Source organism: Terrapene carolina, unplaced genomic scaffold (genome assembly GCF_002925995.2).
Source record: "Terrapene carolina triunguis isolate 2854851 unplaced genomic scaffold, T_m_triunguis-2.0 Scaffold62, whole genome shotgun sequence".
NCBI classification, from domain to species: Eukaryota; Metazoa; Chordata; order Testudines; family Emydidae; genus Terrapene; species Terrapene triunguis.
The window spans coordinates 59,742,255-59,763,311 of NW_020664413.1; the positions used below are offsets into that span (position 1 = coordinate 59,742,255).

The window sequence follows — 21,057 nt, forward strand, 5'->3', positions numbered from 1 at the left end:
TTTAATCTGCCAAAAAGTACATTCAACAACCATTCTACACCTGCTGAGAGTGTAATTTAACCTTCTTTTGCCAGGGCCTCTGAATTTATGGTATGGTTTCATAAGCCATGGCAAAAGGGGGTATGTGGAGTCCCCCAGAATAACAGTAACACTGTTTATGTCAATGTCATTTGTGGGAATAATGTCCCAGCCTGTCCATGAATGTAGACTCCTGAGCGGGGAAAAACTGGCACCATGCTCTTTTCCAGTACAGTCCATGATGATTTTGTTCATAAATCTGCCTCTGTGGTCCATTAGTGTCTGCATAACAGGAGAGTAGTATCCTTTGTGGTTTACGTACTTGTGCTCTTTGAGGAGGGCAAACTATGGGCACATGAGTCTCATTCATGGCCCCAGCACTGGTAGGAAACCCCATTCTCTCAAAGTCAGCAGTTACCTCCAGAATATCTTTAATGCCTGCCACCTTGGGGCAAACCACATGCCTGACTGCCTCAATTAGCTCTGCCACCATGTTACCAACTGTTGACTTTACAACCCCAAACTGGTTGGCAATGGACCTGTAGCAGTCTGGGGTATCCAGCTTCCAGACGGTTATAGCAACCCGCTTCTGGGCCGGCAAGGGTTACCTTAGTTGTCTCTTTACGGTGGAGGGTGGGTGCAAGCTACTCAAAAAGCTCCAGAAATGTGGATTTCTTCATGCGAGAGGTCTAGACCCACTGCTGGTCATCCCAGTTCTGCATGACGATGTGGTTCCACCAGTCTGAATGTGGTCCTGCACCAGAAGCGATGGTCTACATAGGGGACATCAGTGGCTTTGCCAATTCTACTGAGCAGCCTCTGCCAATGCGAGTCTGCAATGCCAGGGTACTCCTCTTGCCAATCCATCAGGAAATCTGTCAGGTACCTTTGGTGGGACAGAAAATGCCACTGAAATGTCCACCCGTGCCTTGCCAGTTTCTTGATACAAGAGTGAAAGCACAAGCAAGAGAAGTTCATCCAACGGCGCCTTCTCCATGTTACTGGCTCCGGTAGCTGGGATTGCACAGACCAAAATGACTGCTTGGCAAGCTTCATTGGTGGGCTGTTCAAACTTCCTGTAATGTGCAGGGCAGGCAGTAAAGTTTTCCCACAATGTACCACAGGCCATAGAACGTCAACCAATAATTTCAGCATCAAGCCCATAACTTCTGCTTGAGCTAAAGCATATATTTTCCAATGACATCCAATCTTGATTTAAAGACTTCAAGTGATGGAGAATCTACCACGTCCCTAAATAAATATATTCCAGGGGTTACTTATCCTCATTTTTTTTAAAATTGCACTTTATTTCTGCTCTAGCTGGACCTAGCAGAGATGGAGAGCCAGACACAGAGGAGCTTATTGAAGCAGAGTTAGCTGCTGTGGAAATTGTGGCTGCAAACCTGAAACTAACACCAAAGTAAGGCTTTGCAGAGGGTGGGGGGAGTGCTCAAACATTTAAAGGGACAGGACATCACAACTTCTAGATTGAATATTAACATTTATAGACAGGGTGGGACTCCAAAGGGTGCTGTGTTGACCTAATTCTATTCCCAGTAAAGTAAATGATAAAACTCCCATTGACTTCAGTGGGAGCCGTTAGGCTATCCATGAACACTTTTAAAAATCCCATCCAAAATGTCTCATTTTTATACAGCAGAGTTCATTTTCTAACCAGTATTTTAGTAAACCGAAGACTGGCTAATAATCACTTGCACTGGGTTTTCATATGGCCATGAGTCCCCCACAATATTGATGCCACACCGGGAGTAGGACCTGTCATAGAAATCCGATTTACAATCAAACTGTTAATTTTTCTAACGAAATTTCTGTTGGTTGATGCTGTGAAGCTTTTCTTACCATGGGTATATTCAGACTGTTCTGCTGAACAACATGGGTGCAGATTCAAATCTGCATTCTAGGGGTTATTTCCAACTTGTGTTCTGGAAAAGGCAGAAGATTTTTGCTTGTATTAGTAGTAAATTAAATAATATGATAGGAATCTAAAGAAGGACTTGGAAAATTGCTATTTGTATTTTTGTTTTGTTCTTTTGCAGGGACGATAGGAGCTGGACTATCTTGCTCGTGTTCATAAGGAGCCAATACAAACAGCTAAATTATTGTAACAATATTTAAAGAGAAATTAATAAGTGACAACACCTATTAATGAGGTTCTCTGGCATGGCTCCTGAGAACGTGAAGAGAGAACAAGAGGCCACAATTAACATATACTGCACTTAATGGTATATATTGTGTGTATATTACTGACCCAGGTGTAAGGCCAAATTCTTCCCTGGTGTAAACTGGCACAGTTTCTTTGACTTAAATGGAACCATGTCAATTGACACCAGCAGAAAATTTGGATCATTAAATTGAGGCCCACACGGCAGAATTAAAATCTCTTAACACTTGCAGGCTGTCTCATTGGATAATGCACATGAGACCTGTATCCCAGCATTTGACAGCTAGAAAAAATCTGATGGACACACACACACTGTGCACAAGGATAAAAACCTTTCTCTTGCTTTGGTCCAGTTTAGCGTTGGAAATGAAGGGTTGGGACTAGAAGGAAAGAAGTAGTAATGTTTATTCAAGTTGTCTGGTTTTAATATGAAAACACTTATCTCCATTAGGCTCCAGCTTTGGTGTTAACACACCTACCCACCTCTTCTCCCTGTGAAGGGCTTTGATGGATTCACGAACTTTTAATAATTCTGCCTCAACAGAGGCTATTGCCTATGGAAGAAAGAGAGAAGATTCTGTTTTAAATTTTACCAGTGTGCTGCTTGTAATCTCATTTGCTGTGTAAACCTTGCTATAAGCAGTAATATCACATTTAGGATATGTCTACATTATAGTTTTTGCCTTGAGTTAATTGTCTGCCATTAACTTGAGGTATTAGCACATTTCTAACAGTCTGGATACTTCTCTGTGGGTCATACTTTTCCACTGTGCCTGGAAGCAGATCCTCAGGAACTCCTAAGCATCTTAATTTAGAACATGTCTGGTACAGTTCTGGTACATCCTATATCTACCTTCTGACAAAACAGGACTCTAGGACTTTCAATCTGTGGCTTTTAAAGCAACACTGAAAAACCTGCATGATGTCCGTGTAGAACACGAAAGGAGGATAAAGCTCCTCAGAAAGAATTCTCAGCCCATGGAGAAACTAAACAAGTCAACAGCCAGCATGACAAGACCCAGGTTACCTCATCAGATGGAAAATGAACACACTGCAGGAACTGGGGGGGGGGGGGATAGCTCAGTGGTTTGAGCATTGGCCTGCTAAACCCAGGGTTGTGAGTTCAATCTTTGAGGGGGCCACTTAGGGATGGGGACAAAATCAGTACTTGGTCCTGCTAGTGAAGGCAGGGGGCTGGACTCAATGACCTTTCAGGGTCCCTTTCCAGTTCTATGAGAGAGGTATATCTCCATATATAACCCAAAGGTGGCAGTCCTATCTACCTCTCTTCTGAAATGAGTGCATGCCTGGCAATGAGGTGAAGTGCTCTTGACTTGAACAGCTGCAGATGCTCACAGCTGATACATGCTGGCTGACACTGTCTCATGTTCTCCATGGAAGTACAGCTCCTGAAGAGAGGTCTTTAGAGGCAGAGCACAGATGTGATGCCAAAATGGATGAGCTGATATAGGGGGACTGATTCTCAGTTACTCCATTCTGAAGCGGGGGGAGGCAAAATTGGCCTTGAGACACCTTTTGTGCTCCCCATAGTTTAGGGCTATGCAGGGGCTGCCTAACCTGAGACTACTCTAACTTACACTCTGCTTCCCATGGCCCCTGGAAAATAAAGAAATACTGTTGTGCAGTGCATTCACCTACACCCTCCACTCACTCCCTGCATGCCCCTAACATGGGTGCTGGGCAGGGAGCAGGGTTGGTTTAGAGCCTTTATGCCAATTCTACATTGGCTGGAGAGAATCACTACTCCGGGCATATCTTCAGGGGGACCATTTCTGCTGCCTTTATGCTGTCACAATGGCAGAGAATGGCCCGAGCCTAACTGAGAATCAGGTCTATGATGTCTTTCCTTGAACTATTGCTTTCAGAAGGGAGGGGTGATGGTATTTTGATCACAATCTCAGCTGGGGCCTCTAATGTGCTACTGTAATGCAAATAAAAAATAACAACAGAACAAATAACCCTGCAGTGCAAATAACTGTGTGCGCTGCCACAGTCAGGCAGGGAGGTCTGGATTCACAAAGGGACATAGGAGTTGTGGTGCTTAGTGTTACAATGCCTTACTTTTAGGCGCATAACAAATCACAGGAACAACACTGTGATCCACAGATCGTGAGTTGGGGGCTAGACTGTGATTCACAAAGCCAGCAACTAACTGGGGAGCTGCCTAAGCTAGCCAATGGGAGATGCTGACCAGGGGGGTATGGGCTAGCACCTATCTCTGCTAGTGATTCTCAGCTGTGAACCCTTTTCTGGAGTTAGGGGCCCAAAGTTGTTTTTGAGAATTGCTGGGGAGAGCAGGGTACTCAGCTGGGATGTCAGAGACCCCTAGTTCAACTGCCCCCTCCACCTGATGAAGAGAAGGGACTTGACTGGGAATCTGCTACCTCCCAGGTCAGCACCCTAATCATTGGGCAATAGGATATTCTGACATGGGGCTCCCTCAATCTCAGCTGTTCTACTGTGTATAAATAAAAAGTAATTGGAGCAGGGGGACTGGACCCTGGACTCCCACATCCCAGGTGATGGTGCTAACCACTCAGCTAAAAGTTATGTAGGGCCTTCATAAGCTGGAAAGAAGCACTGCCTTGGGACATCCCTGTTGTAAAGGTGCAGGAGGCTAGAGCCCAGCTTCATGGAGCTTGGGACACCTGAAGTTACCACATCACCACGAGGCTAAAAGTTATGAGGGAGCAGATCCTCCTTCTCCTCCTCACCCCAGCCATTTTGTGTGAGCTTGCCTGTGGGACCCAATGGGGAAGGTGTGCTCTGAGTATGCTGACTGGCTAGGGCTCTGCAGGTGAGTTAAGCAGAGTAATGTCTATATGCCCCTGGTTCTTGAAGATAAGTGTTCAGGTCCCTAGTGTGGTGCAGCAGTACACATGCCCAGAGGCAGAAACTTAGGTACCTAAGGAAACTTTACTCTTGAAAATTTTAGTGCTAAATAAGTGTAGGTGCCTACCCGGGTCAGTGGGGGTCTTGTGAATTGCAGTGGTGACTAAAAGCTGGGACTTAGGTACCTAAATCTGGGCTTTAGGCATGTAACTCCCTTTATGAATCTGGGCCTAGTCACTATGATTGGGTGTATACATCCCAGACTTGTTAACCAGGAGTCAATGGAGTCTGAGCCCAATTAAGGGTGTCAGGCATAACTGATGATCATACCCAGCTGGGAGGAGCTGGGCCTTCATAAAGGAAGGACTAAGGAGCATCGAGCAATAGGAAGGCAGGTAGAAGATCCAAGTGAGAGATAGTTAGAAAGTTTATCTGAACTAAAGGCAAAGAGAAGCTAGGGCCTAAGGTGCATTTGGACTGAAGTTTGAGGGGATACAGCTGAAGAGGCTACAGAGAACAAGTGGATCCTGTGGGAGACCCTGAGTCAGAGTCTGCAAGAAGCAGGGAGAGGTTGGAGGAGCTGAATAGGGCCTGGAGAGTAGATCACTGCAGGAGCCCTAACATAATGGTTGTAGTTAGTAGGAAGAGGTCCAGAGATGTAGCAGCAAGGAGTCTCACAGAGCAGACTACTGCTGCTTGTTACATGATACCTGCTCTGGAACCTAGTGGGGTGGGAGGACCTGGGTTTCCTTACCAGCCACTGGAAAGGTGGCATGAAGCCCCCTGAGAGGGGAATAAGGATGACTGGAAGTCCTGAGAGAAGGAGTGTGAAGGCCTTTTGTAAGGACATGGGGACTGTTATTTGTTAGACTCTCTGTTGACTCAAAGGGGGGGGGGGACTAAAATGTAATGGGGCTGGAGGGCTGAGTTGCAAGACAAGACAGATCATTGCAGGGCTGGAGAAACTGTTGACAGCGTTAAGCAAAAAAGAGCTGCTATCCCCAGCTCTGCCATTAGGGGACCTGCCAAAGGTGAGTCAACTCTTCTGCAGTCACCAATACTGAAATGTGGCCAAGTTCTTTAAGGGATGACTCTACAAAGTTTCCAGGTTCTTGATTTGTTTCCCTCTACTTTCTCCTGCCCACTTCCATCCCTCCAACATGAGACATTAACAGGGTTGAAGTTAACCAAGGGAACATCTTAGGATCAGTGTTTAATAGGCAGTCTGAAAGCTGATCGAGAATTGGTCTGGGTCTCCCTGCACCGCTTCAGTATTCACCCTGATTTGTTCAGTGTGGCTATATCTTGTTTTTGCTCACCTGTGCTGATGTCTTGTCTTGTGCTGGTGCCCTGTTGTCATTGTCAATCTGCTGTACTGCAGACCCCTTTTCAGCTAAGTGCTTGGATAACGCTGGGGCCAGTCTGTATGCTGGGGAGGATAGGTAACGATGGGCAGGCTGGGTGGAGGTGCTGAGCTCTGTAGAGGGCCTGTACACCAGGAAAGAAAGCAAAAATAGAGAGAGGATGAAATGAGAAGCTCAACAGGAGAACTCTTAGGTTCCTTTCCCTGGAATCTAGAATCATCATTTAAAAAAAACTTCTGTTTTCAACAGAGTAATAACTGTCATGCCTGAGTAAGAATTATGGGTTCGTTATGACCGCTGTTAGCTAGCACTATATTTGGCTGGAAAAATGGATACGTATAGTGGATGTCATTTTGTTTATTGAATGGAGACCATAAAGTCCCTAGCACAGAATTCTAGTTCCCCTTCATTTAGCAACAGTACAGCTGCTCTCTCTTTTCAACTTCCCCTGTTTCTTAGCCACTGGCAGTAGAGGGCCAACTAAACTAGGCAATTCAACTAAGGAAAGTTTTAGAAAGCCAGAAATCCTGCGGTCCAATCTGTGCTAGGCTGAAGTACCAAATGAGCCTTTTAATGACACCTGGAATAGCAACTCCAAATTCTGCTCTCACTGATGGCTCATCCTGCCCAAATGTGATGCAAACAAAAACCCATCAAGTTATCAAATGACCTTGTGGACTCAGAGAAAGATTATGGTAAAGTCATGTAAAGAAGGGAGCTTTTGTTGCTAACTGAAAGTAAGGAAATATCAGTCTTGAAAGAATTAATGGGCAACTTGCATTCAATCACATTCCATGCTAAGGCACAAACACTTAAGTAACATCTCAGTGATCAAATAGCTTGTTGACACTGTTTATATTCTATCAAACTATTCATACTGTAGCTGTGGTTCTTGATTAGTCTGAATGTATTTAAAATTGGTTTCTAATAGCAATAACGCCACCCAGTGTTTTTGCACTGTAATGTTTAGTAAATATATTTTCCATTTCTTTCCTGTTGGGAAGGATGAAATTCACCCCTGTTCAAAAGGGTGAATGCTATCACTTAATTCTACTTCAGCCCTGTTTGGCAGATATTTAAGTCTACAAACTGAACAGACCAATTAGGCAAGACAAATACTCAGAACTTGTGCCAAGGACCAGCACATGGTTAAGAGACCTCTTCAGTCTCATTCATGTCCTCCATAGGCAAAGTGCAAAAATGGGTCAAATGAAGGACAAGCATAACAAGATGCCAAAACAACTCCCAGACATAGAGTATTGCCGTGAACTCTGAGGCGCCTAAGAGGAGCCTTTTCTCACACCTGGATGACATAAAGGGCCATTGATCATTCAGGAATGGAGGTAACCGATTTAAGTCAGTTACCTGAGTCTAAAGGGCACAGAGCAGTCCCATTGACATCACTGAGGTTATCCACTGTGGGAGGCACTGTCTGGTAGTAAGTATTGTGAAGCTGGGCCCGAGATTAGGAGTGACAAAACATGGCACAAAGAGCTGACGTTAAGAAGAGAAAACAAAATAAATGTGTGCTTGTTTGTGAATGGGGCTCATAATTCTAATTCCATCTTTGTTGTTTTATTTAGATAGTTACTAGTATGGCCCCCAGCACCATAATATTCAAACCCCTGTAGAAGGTTGGTGTAAGAGGTCACATGCCTTCAAATTCATTGTTCACCTACTCTGCTGCCAAGCATCCTAAAGAGTTGATGGACTACAACACCCATGACACCCCCTAAAGGAGAGTATGTGTTATAGAATAACTGACTCATCCAAAACTGCTTGCTTATTTGTATTATGGTAATACCTACTGAATCCACCTGAGATCAGGACCCTATTGTGTTAGGTCTGTACAAATACCTAGAAAAACATGGCGCCTGTCCTAAAGCATTTACATTCTAAATAGACAAAGGAAGCATCGTTGTCCCCACCTTCAGATGGGAAACTGAGGTTCAGAGAAAGTAAGTGACTTGCCCAAGGTGTCACATCAGTAGCAGAACTGGGAACTAAACCCAGAGCTTCTGAATCCCAACCCAAGGCCATAACCACAAGACCAACCTTTCTCTCTACTTGTCAGCAAGGCTGAGTTCTGCAGTTACTGTACAGGATCAAAGCCTGATAGAGTGTTTTACAATTTCTTTTATGGAAGTGTGTTAGATTTGACAAAATGCTTTGTTGATAGTTTTCTGTGTGCGAGCCATTGCGACCACCTTCACATTCTCTAGGGTGAGAGGAGCAGGAATCTGCAAAACGTTCTGCCATAATATGAAGTCACGGCATGAAAGGTTCTTTCACTGACCCCATAGACTGTAATGGCTACTTTGTGGGCACAGTATCAATATATCACGCAAATACTTATTCAGATGACTGATATTTTTAAAAAAGCATGGAAAGAAACTGATTTTACTGTACAGTTTCAACCCTTCCATTTTGTAATCTTAATTGGTGTTTTATGAACTGATCACTGACCACATTTCATCTGTCAAATCAAAGTCATTTACTGTATGGGCACAGTCAAGTAGATAATGTTCAAAATTGCTTCTATATTAGCACTGTTAGATGCAGGTGATGAATGTGCTGCAGCTTGGAAGTATCTGGTCTCTTCAAATTCACTACTCCAGTGGTATAAATACACTGGGACTGACACTCACGGTGCTTGCTCATGTTCTGGGAAGTCCCCTCCCTCCATCATTTCCAGTGTCTGCCTTCTCCGAGCCTCCTTTCTTCTGCAGCGCTCTTGAAGCAGGTTGTTTCTGACAGTGCGAAAAAAGATCTTTGCATTCTCCTTTGCTGACATCTGCTGGAACGACATGCAACAGAGAAAGGAGTGGATTTAAAACAAGCACTGCTCTGAAGCAGCAAGCAGTCAGTCAACACAATCCCAGATAAAGCTGAGTGATGCTATCTTCTCCCCTCCACCCACAAGAAAGCAAATGTTACTCCAGACTTTTGTGGATGCTGGCTAACTTTAGTTGCTCTTCCCTAGTTTGTCGGGAACTTAATAGAGCCCTCATCTTTAATATGATTTGGTTTTGTAGATAGGGATGGACCTACTGTCCCTCCTGAAGTTATTTTAAAGAATGTGCTTGAAAGACAACAAAGGGCCCAGTTACTTCCCGCTGTGCCAAGTGTGTGTAAAATGCTGTATTTCCTAGCTGGCAGCACTTGATGCTCATTATGCACCTAGTGCATCTACATGGGGAATTGTGAAAGAGGAAAAAGGAAAAAATAATGTAACCACTGTACCTTCTACTCATTTCTTACACTGATGATAAACTACCACAAGGTGTCACTGTGGTAAAGAAAAACAGCATTGACATTATAAACATTGCCTTTCTCTACGCCCCATGCCAATGTAAAGCAGGGGTTCTCCACCTTTTTCTTTGAGTCCCTCCCTCGCAACATGGTATTAAAAACTCCACGGCCCACCTGTGCCACAACAACTTGTTTTCTGCATAGAAAAGCCTGGGCCTGTATTAGGGGATAGCAAGCAGGGCAATTGCTTGGGACCTCATGCCACAGTGGCCCCTGCAAAGCTAAATTGATCAGGTTGCGCCTTCAGCCCCAGGTGGCAGGGCTCAGAGACCTGGGCTTCAGCCCCATGCAGTGGGGCTTCAGCTTTCTGCCCTAAGCCCCAGTGAGTCTAACAGTGGCCCTGCTTGGCGGACCACCTGAAACCTGCTCATGGCCCCCAGGGGGCCCTGGACCTCCTGTAACTGAGGGTTGATCTCCTTGGTATCTGTGCCTCCACACTGCTAGGTGAAGCCATGATAAAAAAGGAATTCTCTTTTCAAGCACACTGCCCCTGGGGCCTCCTCACAAAGCTTGGTAAACCAACTAGAAGAAGCTTTACTGAGGAGTTCACACAGCTTTACACTGAATTAGCTCCTGAATGGACACAAGGTGGGGTGGAAGGGAGGGGGAATGATGCATGTCTCCTCCAGCCATATGCCAAGCTCCCTTCCTTCCTACCACCTCCCCAGCCAGTCTGCACACACACAACTCTGGTGCCATGGAGGGCCCCTTCCACAGATCCAAAAATGGGATGGCAGATGTCTGGGGGTGGTGACCTGACATACCACACACAAAGGAGGGGGCAGGATTTACTCCTCACTGTCCCATATGACTAGAATGTGTCTTTATCTCAAAGCAGAGTGAAAATTCTAAACTTAAAACCCCACTTTCTTCTTTTGCTCACCTAACATTGCTCGGCAACTGGTGCAGATATATTTTATGGGGGTGATCTCACATACACACACACACGCGCGCGCGTGCGCTCTCTCTCTCTCTCTCTCTCTCTCTAATCATCATAGCCAAGAGCCTACCTATCCACACCAATAGGCCAAGCAAGCAGATGAGTCAGTAAAATGGGATGGTACCTTCACACAGTACTCCATCACAGGGTGTGACCTCTTGTGTGGTTTGCTCTGACGCTCAGTGAAGAAGCAGACTTGGCAAAGATCAAAATTCAGGCACTTCAGACAGCGATACCTGTCAGGGAAAACAGAAAGGATAAGATTAACCTCCAAGGACTGGCAACTTCATACAAGTGAATTGGGATCTTGGAAATCAGAACCCATGAATGTTTGATGATATAGACAGAGGTGGGCAGGCAACAGTTTTCCTGGTCCAAGAAAATATGAGATATTGAAAATCTTTCTGTCCTAAATAAGGATGAATAGTCCAAAATCTTGAATTTTCACAAACTGAAAATTTAAAAAATATTTTGGTTTGGGTCAAGTGAAACATTTCAGTTTGATAATTTTTGAAATGTTTTTTTTTTTTTATTTGTGACCTTTTTTTATTTTGGGTTTTTTTTTTGACCTTTTAGACTAAATTTACTGAAACTTTGAAACAAAAAAGTTGTTTTGACTCAAAACTGAAACTTTCTGGTTTTAAAATGTCAGTTTTCTTTTCCAAAAACATTTTGAAGTTGGACACTTTGTTGAAACCAACCCTGGTCATCAAATTTGGCATTTTTCAGTGAAAAATTGGTTAATCAAAAAACCCAGCTTTTCTGATGATACTATCAATGTAGTAATGATTTCCCCCGGCTAGGGGACCGCCAAGGAGTTCATCATCGAAATGAGTAATTGATCAGCTGACAATGTTCTAATACTTAGAACAGCTTTATTTTTATAGCTAATAACTGATGCACTGAATTTCGTATAGTGGAGCAATAGTTGCCAATGATGCCATTTTTGGTACTGTTGCTGTATCCTCGTATTTCACATGCTTCAGTTTATCTCTATATACAGTTCATTGTGGGCTGTAACATCCCAGCATGCTGAATGCTGGGGCATCAGAGCAAAGTGGGACCTATGACATTGAAAAAACTTAAAAGTCAATAATACAAGTTAACATTGCCACAAAAGTGTAATAGTAAAACTCCCTGTCCTGGGTTCATCACTGTCATCTCGCCTAGTCCTGCCTTCTCTCAGACATCCTCCCTTCACCCTTCCCATAGCACCTGTCCAAGAGGTGGGGAAAGATAAGCTGCAGTTAACTCCTGGTTTGCTGGAGACCAGGCAATAGAGCAGGGTGAAGCTTTTCAGCTGAAACTTTTCTCAATTAAAAATGCAGACTTGAGTCAACTGGAACTTTTTGAGATTAGGGTCCAATTGTTTCATTAAAAAAATCAGAATCTGAAACATTTATTTCAAGATTTTTGAAATGTTATGATTTTTCAATTCAAAAAGCCTTTGTTTCAAATTTTACAGCAATTTTATTTTAAAAAAGGTGAACCCTTTCCCCCCCCCCCCAAAAAAAAACCCTAAAGGAAATGTTTCATTTAACCCAAAGTGTAAAAGTTTAATTTTTTTGTTTTGGTTTGTTGAAAATTGTTTTTGAATGGAGTCAACTCAAAACAACTTTCCCCACCATGATTTAGTTCAGCCACTGAACTGAAAAAGCAGTTATTCACACAGTTTAACCAGGCAGTGCCCTGAGCCCTGTTCCACTATTATTAAACCAGGTGTGAGATACCGAACTCAAAACTAGAGGCCTTGATTACAGCTAGACGAGGATGGAGAACTGACTGCTCCCTGTGTAGCCCTCACTGGACTTTGAATACTTGTACAGCTCTTGAGAATAGAGGAGCTTTGTAAAATAGATCTAGGCAAACACTGCCGGAGGATATTCAAAACCAGATCATGATCTAGTTTCATGAAAACATTTATATTAATATTAAGCTTTTGATATTTGCTTTTTATTTTGGGCCCTAGCTACCTAGTAGCATTCCTATAATACTCTGAGGTATTTTTTTAATTGCATGGATGTAAAGCAGAGGTTCTCAAACTTCATGGAACTGCAACCCCCTGCTGACAACAAAAATTACTACATGACCCCAGGAGGAGGGACTGAAACCTGAGCCCTGCCACCCAGGGCTGAATCCTTCAGGCTTTGGCTTGGGCCCAGAGCCCCAGCAAGTGTAAGCAGTCCTGACCCACAGTTTGAGAACCGCTGATGTAACGGATATTGTAGCTAACCAACTGGAGAAGGCAAAACAAGATTTAATAACAAAAAGACACCATGGCTACAATGTATGCAGTGTAGTTGTAGCCGGGTCAGTCCCAGGATATTACAGAGACCACATGGGTGAGATAACTGTTGTATGCAGTGTTCTGAGGGTTACAGAGGGTGAGACCTCTGGGGATGATGATTTGTTTCTTGCATTTGCTCAGGAAGTAGATGTTGTTGTTAAGTTTTGCTACAAGGCAGCATTGCATAATGGCCAGGGTAGTGGCCCAAAGCTCAGGAAACCTGAGTTCTATACCCAGCTCTGCCACTGGCCTGCTGATGATCTCAGGCACGTCACTTTCCCTTTCTGTGCCTCTATTTCCCCATCTGTCTTGTCTAATTATACTGTAAGCTCTTTGAGGCTGCAACTATCTCTCACTACGTCCATGTAAAATGCCTAGCACAATGGGGTCCTGATCTTGGCTGATCTGTACACACTACAAATAATACTTTATAGTAAGTATGCTGTACCTTAGTCCAGTGATGGGGAAATTCTTACAGATGCTACATCTAACGTGATGCATAACCATTTCAGTGGCTGATAATCTATAACAGGTAGGAAGCCACAGGAGAAGGCCAGGTTCAGATTGTAGCCAAGATAGGAATTTCTCTTCACCGATTGCTGAGTTCAGAACCTGGAAAAGAATATCAATCTCTGGTTCAATCACTTACTTAAATAGAACTATTGCCTCTGTCACACCTCATACTATAAGCCCTGATCCTAGATCAGGATATGCTAGCACAGACTCCTCCACACATGTAGAATACCACTGGCTTCAAAGGGTCTCCACATGAGTGCAGGGGTCCATGCTAGTACCTTACTGAGTATTCTTCTTTATTGGTGTCAGATGTTTACCATGTGGAATTGGGAAGCAAGCTTGTCCCTCAAAATGAGGTAACTTTAATTGCTGTAATGTGATACACTGGCAATTTCAATCAGTCAGCAACATTCATGGTCACTTCCCAAGGTCATCGGAATTCTACTCACCCCATGGAAGCAGCTTCGAATAGCAATTTCCACACAAGAAGGAGCACAGCTTTCCCCCACAATGGCTGGGATCTACATCAGGAAGACAGACAGCTGTTCAGAACCACCATGATAAGACAGCTATCACCACCAGGCTATACCGATGTAGTGACAGCACAGATGGTGAAGTGTCAAAGGAAAAGCCATTTACTTCTTATGGTGGGGAAAAGACTGTTTAAATTTAGACACATGACACCAGTGTAATTCCAAACCTGACTATGTGTCAGAATGATGTCTCTGGCCCAGTAATTAGATATGAATCAATAGATTGTGCTGTCAGGCTAAAGCACTGAACCCAGTAGTGGGACAGACTTTTTTTCCCCCCAGCATAGACTTATTCCATGTTTTCCTAAACACAGTGAAGTGAGAAAACTCCCACCTTAACCTCCACACCTCATAGCATCTCCTGGCTGAGAGCTTCTTGAAGGCCATTCTCAGAGCCATGCCAATGAGTAATGCCTGCCTGTCTGCTGCTGCTGTTTATTATTTGTATTATCATATAGCCCCATAGGAGCCCCAGTCATGGACCAAGACCCCATTATGCTAGATCCTGGACAAACAGAACAAAAAGAAGGTCCCTGAACATAAGAATGGCCATACTGACTCAGGACACCATTCCTGGCCATCCTGGCTAATAGCTATTGATGGACCTGTTCTCCATGAACTTATCTAGTTCATGTTTGAACCTTGTTATAGTCTTGGCCTTCACAATATCCTCTGGCAAGGAGTTCCACAGGTTGACTGTGCATTGTGTGGGGGGAAAAATACTTCCTTTTGTTTGTTTTAAACCTGCTGCCTATTAATTTCATTGGGTGACCCCTAGTTCTTGTGTTATGAGAAGGAGTAAATAACACTTCCTTATTTACTTTCTCCACACCAGTCATGATTTTATAGACCTCTATCATACCCCCCATTAGTCGTCTCTTTTTCAAGCTGAAAAGTCCCAGTCTTATTAATCTCTCCTCATATGGCAGCCGTTCCATTCCCCTAATCATTTTTGTTGCCCTTTTCTGAACATTTTTCAATTCCACTATATCTTTTTTGAGAAGGGGCAACCACATCTGCATGCAGAATTCAAGATGTGGGTGTACCATGGATTTATATAGAGGCAATATATTTTCTGTCTTATTATCTATCCCTTTCTTACTGATTCCCAACAATGTTTGCTTTTTTGACTGCTGCTGCACATTGAGTGGATGTTTTCAGAGAACTATCCACAATGACTCCAAGATTTCTTTCTTGAGTGGTAGCAGCCAATGTAGAACCCATCATTTTATATGTATAGTTGGGATTATGTTTTCCAATGTGCATTACTTTGCATTTATCAACATTGAATTTCATCTGACATTTTGTTGCCCAGTCACCCAGTTTTGAGAGATTCTTTTGTAGCTCTTCGCAGTCGGCCTGGGACTCAACTATCTTCAGCAATTTTGTATCATCTGCAAATTTTGCCACCTCATTGTTTACCTCTTTCTCCAGATCATTTATGAATATACTGAATAGGACTGGGCCCAGTACAGACCCGTGGGGGACACCACTATTTACCTCTCTCCATTTTGAAAACTGACCATTTATTCCTACCCTTTGTTTCCTATCTTTTAACCAGTTACTGATCCACGAGAGGACCTTCCCTCTTATCCCATGACAGCTTACTTTGCTTCAGAGCCTTTAGTGAGGGACCTTGTCAAAGGCTTTCTGAAAATCTAAGTACACTATATCCCCAACAAATCATGTTCATCTATGTGTCTGACAATTTTGTTCTTTACTATAGTTTCAACCAGTTTGCCCGGTACTGAAGTCAGTTAGTAGTTCTGCAATTTCACATTTGCGTTCCTTCAGAACTCTTGGGTGAATACCATCTGGTCCTGGTGACTTATTACTGTTTAGTTTATCAATTTGTCCCCAAACCTCCTCCTCCCTTCCCCCAAGGAGCTTACAATCTAAGTAGCTATGGCCTGGACCCAGCAAGCAGCTGGAGCCCTTTTGACAACAACAGGATTCTGCATAGGTGCAATTCCATGCTCTTGGAACTACTTACAGGATCTGGCTACCATAAAGTTAGCCAAAACTCAAGCTGCAGAGGCACTGCTATCAATGGGAATTTTGACTGAGTGAAGACAACAGGATTTGACACTGAAGCCCTGGTCCAACAACTGGTCTACATGGCAGATCCCTGTGCTTACATGGAGCCCCAGTGACTTCAGTTTTGTAAAGGGACTGCTCAGTTCAACAAAACAAACTCTCTACTCACAGTGCTGCAGGCTGGGAACTTGCTGCTTTATTCACCTGTAGCACAATAGAGTGAGGGAAAGCCTCTCACCTTACAAAAGAGGAAGTAAGGGAAGGGTGGAGCATGGCTCCATCCCATAATATTTGGGGTAACCTAGTTAGCCCTTTTACAACCACTTTACTACACTTAGCCATTCCATGTGTGGAATAGCAGTGACATCACCTGATGTAAGTCTGTCAGCAGACTCCTCATGGCACTCCGAGTGATCAGGGTCCTCCTCCCATTGGGGTCAGCATAGAGTTGAAACAAAGCTGCAAAGGACCAGAGAAGACAGCTTTACAATCCTGGCAGAGCCTGAAGATTCTCAATGCAACTTCTTTCCAACAAGAGCCGCCATGGCAACACTTGGATGTCTCATCAATACACCACTACCAGGAAAGCAATTACCACCATCATATTGTCTGTGACTTGTTCTGAGATGCTTACACAAAGGGTACTATATAATAATCACTGATGGATGGATATTACTCTTCTTCATCAACCTTTTTCCTACAATAAAGCCACAGATTTTGGTCCCATGTACTTACATTTGTGCACACTTGGACCCCATTTTCTTTTCATGTAGAAATAAAATAGATTGGAGATTTGGTCAACACTCAATACATAGTACCTTAAGTAGTGTGTACAGGTCTGTTTTTCCCACCTTTGTATTTAGTAAGCAGACTGTCTCCTGAGAGAGCAATTAGGGCAGCTGCGGCCGATCTGGCTTTGATAAACCCTGTTCCAGTCCTAGAACAAGATCAAAAAATAAAGCTAGGAATGTGAAAGCTAAAGCTACTAGTGCAAAAACCATTGTTATATTGGAAGACAACCTCATATAAAAGGACCTGGATTCTTATGTACATGCTTTGACATACCATATTATTTATATAAAAAATGTGCCACTGTGCCAGGCTCTGTACAAACACAAAACAAAAAGATTACAATCTAAGTAGATTTTAGCGTTGGATTTTACACTGTGCTATCACAAACTGTAACAAGATTATGTCCCATCTGAAACCCTGTGTTAAAATGTGATTCTGTTCTGAAAGGTACCCTATAAAATGGCATTTGCTTACTCAATAGACCTGCTTCATGTCACTGAACTCCCTCCCTAAGTTTTTACTATCTCTGACTCCTGTGGAGCCAGTACAGCTGTGGGAGAGAGAGCTGGGTTCTACTATGTTTTATGTATCATCAAAAGAATTAACTTGGTCCCCAGCCCAGTAGTGGGCTCTGTGTGGGCAGATCCCAGTGACTGAGCAGATCCTCACTGACTTCATTGGGACGCTTGATAGGCTTACGGATAGGCAGGATCAGGGCCTAAGCTCTAACTGTTGAAGTGCAGGCCAGAAAGGACCCAGCTTAACTTTCAGCTCAACTGCAGTTTGCAAGGTGGACAGTTAATATATTTTTTTTTTAAACCTGAAAACAGGGAAGATTTGATTTGGAATCTGAGAGACCATAAATGTGGAACACTGCAATGCTATTATAACAGAGTCACTTTTCAGGGTAGGGTAGCACTTTAAAGAATTTTAATTACTATGGTGCATCAAAATCATCTTCAGAAGTATCCATAATCTTCTTTTATTATGGGAAGGATTGAGATATAGCGGTAATATATATCTTGGTGGGAGTTTCAATCAGACAAGGGTTTCTAGACTTGGAAACTTACCATTCTCTTCAGAACATCAATGGCAAGAGGTTTAAAGGGAAGAATAAAATTGTGCTGTACTACTGGAAAGGAAACTACAGACGATCAGAAACTCACTTAAACTGAATGGACTAGTGGGCTGAGTCATCAGCAGTGCACTGAGACCAAACTAAGATCAATCAGCTGGGAAAAAGGTGAAGACGTAAACAGAATGTTCACCAGACACTTCTGTCTGATGAAATGTGCAGAAAAGATACCAGTGAAATCACTCGTGAGCTCCTACTGTCCACAGAAAAGCCTTTGTGATATTCTCAGCAGGCATACAAATAAACTAACACATGGATACACAAGAGGGACATACCAGAACCTTTTAGGAAAAAATGTTTTAGCTTCAGATAGTAGAAAAAACTATAGATGGAAGTAAAACGATCACTGGAAGAAAACAAAATGACACGTGAAGCTTTTCCTACAGTGCATGCAGGCAAGAAAGTCACTGGCAAAATCAAATATGCAGCAAGAGGACAATGATGCCCGGCCTTGGGAAGTCAGAAAATGGCTTGAAAAAAGGGACCAAGTCAGTCCTGTAATGGAGATTCTTCTATTCAATTTCCCTTGGGTTGTACGTACTTAGAGTATGAAGCTTAGAAAATACTCCTGATATTTCTCGTTTTGTTCCAAAATACTCTAGTTTATATTTAACCTTCAAGTGATTTCTGTAAGCTGTTCATCACATGGAATTGCAAACAGCAGATCAATTTATTCATTACGGGAAATTCAAGGGGGATAGTAAAAGTACAATGAATCACTTAAGTTCTGCTTTGGAGGGCTTAAGTGGTACATAGGGTTTGTTCTTGCTCTTTGTGCGGGGTAAGTTCCATCCATTGTGAATAAATTAAACAATGAATTTAACTTTTTTCTTTTGTTCCTGATTGATTCTGCTTATGAATGGATGACAAACTTTTTAAACTGGAGAATGATGGATAGTAACGCAGGTGCTAGCAAAGGGTGAAACTGAACGACTGAGTAGGGTTCAAATGAATTTTGGCAAAACTGTCTGATAAGCCTTGTGTTCACTAGTGAAATTTTGCAAAAATTTCCCACCATGATTAAAACTAGTTCATCTTTGTGGCTTCCTTGTTAGTAAAAACCCAGCTGTCAGCACCACCCTTTCACTGCCTAATGAGCCGCTGCTGTCAGCTCGCACTCTCTCTGCTTGTCACCCTAGTCTGGGCATTTCTTTTCAGTTCAGTGAAGGGGTTTATCCTCTGCATTGTTCAACAGCAAATCAGGTTCATACACCTTTCCAATTCACCATCCCTTGGTTTCTCAGGTCAGAGCTACACAGAGCATTCACAGTTCATGCCATGTAACCTAGCACTATATTTTTTCAGGGCATGGGAAGCCACCATAGATTCAATCCTTGTTGTACATAATTACTGTTCTTTTGTAGCATGAGTGAGGTTGTTCACACAACAACAAAGTTTCTCCAGGTCTTGTTCTTACCAACAAAACCCACTTGTACATTTCCCATTTTTGTTGTTGTTGTTTGTGAACTTAGTGCTCATTGTATTTGATAACTGGGATTGGTGGGTGAAGCTCACCAGATCTGGAGACTGAATTACTCTATCAGACTGAATAGCTGTAGAATGGGATGCCATCGTGCAAGCTTCCCTGCACTGCTCTGCCAACATGCCTCAACCCTCACCTGGAAGCACTGCTTCTAAGGTTGAAGAGGTCATTCACCTTCCCCGCGCTTTCGGTCCCTAGCCCCTTGGCTGAGATTGCCATCAAGGGGGTTGATTCAAAATGGCATAAATTTTGCAAAAGCAGCATAGTTCGTGAGATTTCCACCAAGTTGGCCTGAAAGCTCATGAGAACAGGTCTGCAAGATTTTGGTGCTATCTAACCTGAACCTTAGCCCTGATTTGAGCTTTGACCTGAACCTCAAACCTTAGCCTAAACTTAATCCAAATCTAAAGATGAACCCCTCTGACTACGTATAATTTAAATAACACACGCCTTCTGAGTGGGGGGGGGGCACTTTCTCACTGAAATGGCATGTAAAAGCAGGAGGGGATAGAAATGGGTGTTACTATAGTGATGAAGTCACTGGTGCACTTGCTCTCACCTGTCATACATGGCAGTTAGCAGGTTCTGGGTGAGCTCAGGGGCTTTTGGATCTACCTGGCCTGGTTTATCTAATCTGGCATTCTGGAATAGCTCCTTCAGCAACTGTGATAGCTGCTGTGTTGTCAGGGAGCTCTGCTTCTCCCTCTGACACTGGTGGCTCGGCAGGATGTGCTGAATCAGGGAGACATCAGTCAAACCCACTGTGGGAAAACAATGGGAGAAATTAATCAATCCCTATATCTTTATCGTAAATGGAAGCAGAACATTTCTTAACTGAAAATACATAACTAAGACCTGTCTGGAAAGCAAAGACTCTTACAATACTTGGTATAAAACTGAATGGGGAAATACCCTGCAAGGGCTCTTGTGCTGGGTTTTCATATTCAGCTAATTTTCTGAGAGTCCAAAGAAGGAAAAGATCAATTGAGCTTTCATGGGCCTGGTTTTTAAATCGTGATACAGGAAAAGTGCAGGAGCAATTATTCATCCAAACTGCACATGTAACTTTTGTATGTGGGATGCAATTCATGCCTGGGCAGAGAGAGAACACGAAGCCTATGCACCACTTACAACATCAAAATAAGGCTTAAGTGGGACTTCAGGTTTCCTTGCCCTTCACTGTAGGTTTCCATATAATGTCCGCTAGAATAAAAGAGCATGGGAAATGGTTTGGCCAAGAACACCAGGGTAACTGCCCTATTATAAAAAAGTGCCATGGGATAGTTAATGTCCACAGAGTGCAGACAGAACTCTGATCTTTTTAAGATCACATCCAAAAGACCATAAGCCAGAGTAAACAGCATAGAACTAACTGTATCCAAGTAGAGAAAAAGTGCATGGAAAGTGACTGGAAAGGGAGAAGAGATGAACAAAACCAATGTGAACAGCAGGAGTATATCCTTGGCCTTCACTCAACAACTGAGACCGTTAATATGAGCATGCCCTGCACATACATCGATCAGAGCATAGATTCCAAAATGGGAACATCCACTGAACCAACTGGACATATGATCTGAAAATCATCTAGAAACTCATATTTTGTCA

The 21,057-nt window shown here is 43.1% G+C and overlaps 1 protein-coding gene across 1 annotated transcript in view; it reads right to left on the reverse strand.

Annotated features, from left to right (window-relative positions):
- Window positions 1–21,057, reverse strand: part of DYTN (dystrotelin) — a 52,132-nt gene that overhangs the window by 21,881 nt on the left and 9,194 nt on the right. Inside the window, exons 3-11 of the mRNA XM_024200973.1 lie at window positions 20,012–20,213; window positions 16,894–16,979; window positions 16,413–16,501; window positions 13,922–13,993; window positions 13,405–13,568; window positions 10,794–10,905; window positions 9,066–9,214; window positions 6,373–6,541; window positions 2,684–2,754 (exon numbers count right to left, since the gene is read on the reverse strand). Coding sequence (XP_024056741.1) covers window positions 2,684–2,754; window positions 6,373–6,541; window positions 9,066–9,214; window positions 10,794–10,905; window positions 13,405–13,568; window positions 13,922–13,993; window positions 16,413–16,501; window positions 16,894–16,979; window positions 20,012–20,213 — 1,114 coding nt within the window. The remainder of the gene's footprint in view (window positions 1–2,683; window positions 2,755–6,372; window positions 6,542–9,065; window positions 9,215–10,793; window positions 10,906–13,404; window positions 13,569–13,921; window positions 13,994–16,412; window positions 16,502–16,893; window positions 16,980–20,011; window positions 20,214–21,057) is intronic.